The sequence below is a fragment of the Ursus maritimus genome, unplaced genomic scaffold (assembly GCF_017311325.1).
Source record: "Ursus maritimus isolate PB19 unplaced genomic scaffold, ASM1731132v1 scaffold_24, whole genome shotgun sequence".
Taxonomy (NCBI): domain Eukaryota; kingdom Metazoa; phylum Chordata; class Mammalia; order Carnivora; family Ursidae; genus Ursus; species Ursus maritimus.
In genome coordinates, this window is record NW_024424897.1 from 20,725,386 (window position 1) to 20,729,714 (window position 4,329).

At 41.2% G+C, this 4,329-nt stretch overlaps 1 protein-coding gene across 1 annotated transcript; it reads left to right on the forward strand.

Annotated features, from left to right (window-relative positions):
• Positions 1-1,513: 1,513 nt before the first annotated feature.
• On the forward strand, positions 1,514-2,657 carry LOC103662277 (keratin-associated protein 9-3-like). Its single transcript, XM_008689938.2, has one exon. The coding sequence runs from the start codon at positions 1,540-1,542 to the stop codon at positions 1,942-1,944; it is 405 nt and encodes a 134-aa protein (XP_008688160.2). The 5' UTR covers positions 1,514-1,539; the 3' UTR covers positions 1,945-2,657.
• The last annotated feature ends 1,672 nt before the right edge of the window (positions 2,658-4,329 follow it).

The window sequence follows — 4,329 nt, forward strand, 5'->3', positions numbered from 1 at the left end:
AAAGCAGGAAAAAACATCCAGTGGAAAAAAGATAGTCTCTTCAATAAATGGTGCTGGGAAAATTGGACAGCTACATGCAAAAGAATGAAACTTGACCACTCTCTCACACCATACACAAAGAAAATGTCTTAATTCTGATTTGGGAAGAGTTATGATATTAACTCAAAGCTGTCATTTCTGGAGAAGCAAAACTAACACCTGGTATTCTGGTTCAAACTCTGTAAGTGGCATTTTAACTTCCATTTCTCTATAATAGAATCCACACTCAACGAAGGCCAGGTCCCCTTTCATTGTCTTTCATTGCACCTACACAAAACCTTCATCTTCATCCTCATCAGTTGCCTCATTCAAGCTGTATTAACCCTCAGCACGTTGGACTAGTTTCTAATGTGCACAGTAAACTGCATGCTGCAGCTCTAACACGTCACAGTGTGACACATGCTCCAGTGTCAATACACTGAGTGCGATTTGTATGCAGTTAAGGACATCCTAGGATCAAAGTTTAGAAGAAGTCACAAATCAAATAGATTACCATTTTTAGCACTTGTGATTTTCTTGAAATGTACTTATTATGCAGTTAAAAAATAAAAATTTCCAGAGAAGTCCTAATAAATAGTGCTATTATGCATCCAAAGCTCTGCCTTTCTTCCCCTGACTCTAAAAAAGCTTTAAAGTGGACAAATTTTACATCTTTCTTTTATCATTTGATTTTTCTAGAACAACTGCTTATATAGAAAACTGAGTACTGACTATAGTGGTTGAAAGAGTTTAGTCTGGAGTCAGATGATGTGGATTCAAATTTCAGATTCACCACTTGTTGCTATGAACCTGGGCAAGAGATGTAAATCTGTCTGAGGCTCAGTTTCCTTACATGAATGACGGGAGTAGGTACAGGCATGGCTCATAGGATTGCAGTAAAAATTAAATGATACATGCAAAGTAGTCAGAACCATGTGAGCACCTAAGTGCTCCAGGAATTGTGATCAGTAACAATTCATCCACATTTCTCAGTCCCCCCAAAAAGCATCCCTTTCTGGCCAGCTGGATCACTTTGCTTCATAGTCAAATTGAAGATGAAAAAGATAAAGGAGCAGTAGTTGACATTGGAACCATGTTGCTGGGAATTAAACTGTCATGTGAGACCCAAAAGCTCGATGATCAGGGTCAACACTGAGTAATACTGACACTCCTTGAAGGTGAGGCATCAATTATTCTTAGGGCAATGACCAAATTTTAATAAATATGGGGGATTATGGGTTACGTACCCAATGAACGCCAGTGACTACTTGACTGTGGTAAAGAATCTTAATTGAAGACCAAATAAAATGAACTTATAAAGGCTTTCAGAGGTTGAACAAATAACTCAGGAATAGGGCAATTATTATTCAGAGATAGATTATTTATACACAAACAAGGAAGAGATTCTGAGAATTATGTAAATCATAGCTAGTCAAGGCTTATAAAAGGACCAACGTGAAAGTCACCACCAAAACTCAAAAACTTCTCTTAGCAACCCAACTCTCAGCTCAGCTCCTGACCATGGCCTGCTGCTCCACTAGCTTCTGCGGATTTCCCACCTGCTCCACCAGTGGGAACTGCGGCTCCAGCTGCTGCCAGCCAACCAGCTGCCAGACTAGCTGCTGCCAGCCAACCAGCTGCCAACCCAGCTGCTGCCAGCCCAGCTGCTGTGGGACCGGCTGTGGCACTGGCGGTGGCCAGGAGGGTGGCGTGAGCTGCCGAGTCAGGTGGTGCCGCCCTGACTGCCGCGTGGAGGACACCTGCCTGCCCCCCTGCTGCGTGGTGAGCTGCACGCCTCCAACCTGCTGCCAGCTGCACCATGCCCAGGCCTCCTGCTGCCGCCCATCCTACTGTGGACAGTCCTGCTGCCGCCCAGCCTGCTGCTGCTACTGCTGCCAGCCCAGCTGCTGCCAGCCCACCTGCTGAAAGCCAGGTTGCTAACTTTTTATTTGAAGTTTCAACCTCCAAATCAATTCATGAACTAATTATCTCTTCCACCACCTGTGGACCACCAACAAATTCTTGAACTTTTATTTGGTTTTTGTTGTGGGGGATACCAAATATTTGGGCCTCACAGACCTATCTGATTCAATTCTGGAAAGACCTTGATCTCCCCAATGAGGTTGCCAAAATACAAATTTAACTCAAGAAATTGTCTTCAGCATGCATTTGAATCTACTCTGTGACTCAGTGCCACCAATGCTGCGGAAGAATCTTCTGTCCTCCTCAGATATGTTCACCTCCTATACGTCACCATACTGCAAACTACACTTTTTATGAAAGCAGAATAATATACCAAGGTCTATTAAATTATATCTATTTGGTGCAGCAAACATATCTTTTTCTTCATTGAGTGTGCTCTTGATTTCATAAAAAGTCATAAAAGGTTTTAGTCTGGTTTTGCTATCCCACGCTGCTTTCTAGGAAATTTGACCAGATCTAATGGAGGTTAATCCCCAAAAAAAGATACAGCAAAGGCCATTATACAGGGCCTCAGAAGTGGCACAGGCTCTATATCCATATCCTGTCCTCACAAAGTGCTTTCATAACCAGAAAGTTATAGAAGTCAGGAACTCTGAGGGGCACCTGAGTGGCTCAGTCATTAAGCGTCTGCCTTCGGCTCAGGTCATGATCCCGGCATCCTGGGATCGAGCCCCGCATTGGGCTCCCTGCTCAGCGGAAAGCCTGCTTCTCCCTCTCCCACTCCCCCTGCTTGTGTTCCCTCTCTCGCTGTCTCTCTCTGTGTCAAATAAATAAAGTCTTTATATTAAAAAAAAAAAAAGTCAGGTACTCTGAACCCAGAGCCAGAATATGATGTATTTTTTTCAAGTCTGTTAGAAGAATGCTCTTTCAGGCAATCTTCAAACTGTGGGAACATAATGCTGATACATTACACTCTTCCATTTATACATAGCCTTGCAGAGTAAAGCAAGAGAGCTACAAGTTGGGGAAGCCTCTTGGAGGAAAGATGCTTTTGGTTAGATGGAGAATTTTACTTTTTTTCCCGTTTCTAAACTGAAAGTGAGGATAATAACATAACAAATTTGGTTTAAAATTTTCACTTAGAAATACATGTATTTATTATACATACACACGCATTTATACATAATACACAATAAATGAAAAAATAACATACAATGAACTTATACATATTTAAACACAGCATCAGGAAATGCTTCATAAATCCTGGTAGTTTTTGGACAAGGATCAAGATTAATTTCTGGTTTCTTGGACTTAGAACTGGAAGGAGCCAGGTGCTCCTGTGTGGCTCAGTCAGTTGAGTGACCGACTCTTGGTTTCAGCTCAGGTTGTGATCTCACGGTAATGGGACTGAGCCCCTCGTCACGCTCCGGGCTTAGCTCCAAGTCTGCTTTAGATTTTTTCTCCCTCTCCTTCTGCCCCTTCCCCCTGCTTGGTCGGTCTCTCTCTCTCTCTCCCCCCCCCACCCCCGTCTCCCTCTCCCTCTAAAATAAATAAATAAATCTTAAAAAAAAAAAAAGAGAGAGAGAGAGAGAGAGAGAGAACTGGAGGGAATGAAGATAATTCTTTTTTATTAAAAATATTACTTTGGTCAAGATTACAATGCTTTATTCATTCAAGGGTTAATGAAAATCCAGAAATTAGGAAGCATGAATAAAGGATACCATGTAAGCAAAGAATCAGCTTCCCCAACATTTATTCTAGAGACCTGATCTAATCCAGAAGACACCCTTGAACAACAGAACAAAAATGAAAACATGTTTTGTCCTCTTGTTCCTTTGATTTTAACTACTGACCACTTTCAGGTATCACTACCTAAGAGCTCCTGCTGAGAAAAAAGTATAAAATAAAATGACAAGTGACTTGGGTAAATGCAAATTTGGCTGTTTATCATTACAGTACACTGCCAATCATTCCTTCCTTCCTTGATTCAACAAGCATTTACTGAGTGCCTACATTCAAGATTGTACAGAAAGACACTATACCAAAATGAATCAGACATGGCAGACCATGCCCTTAAGGAATGAATGATCTGGTACAGCAATTACACAGTTTTAGCCCTGGAGTGTCTGAGAGATCATCTCATTTTACAGATGAATAAAACAATGTTCAGGGGGATTAAGTAACTTTTCTAAGGTCACAGAATACACTTAATGGTAGAACCGGTTTGAAAAGCCTGTTTAGTTTAATTAGCTTAATTTAGTTTTCATAATCACCTAAAGCTGGACTCCTTTAAAGTCCCTTTTAGCTTAAAATACTATGATTTTTTAATTCAAAAGCACAACTAGAAACAATGGAGGATTTATCAATAGAGGGATGATTGAACAGAAT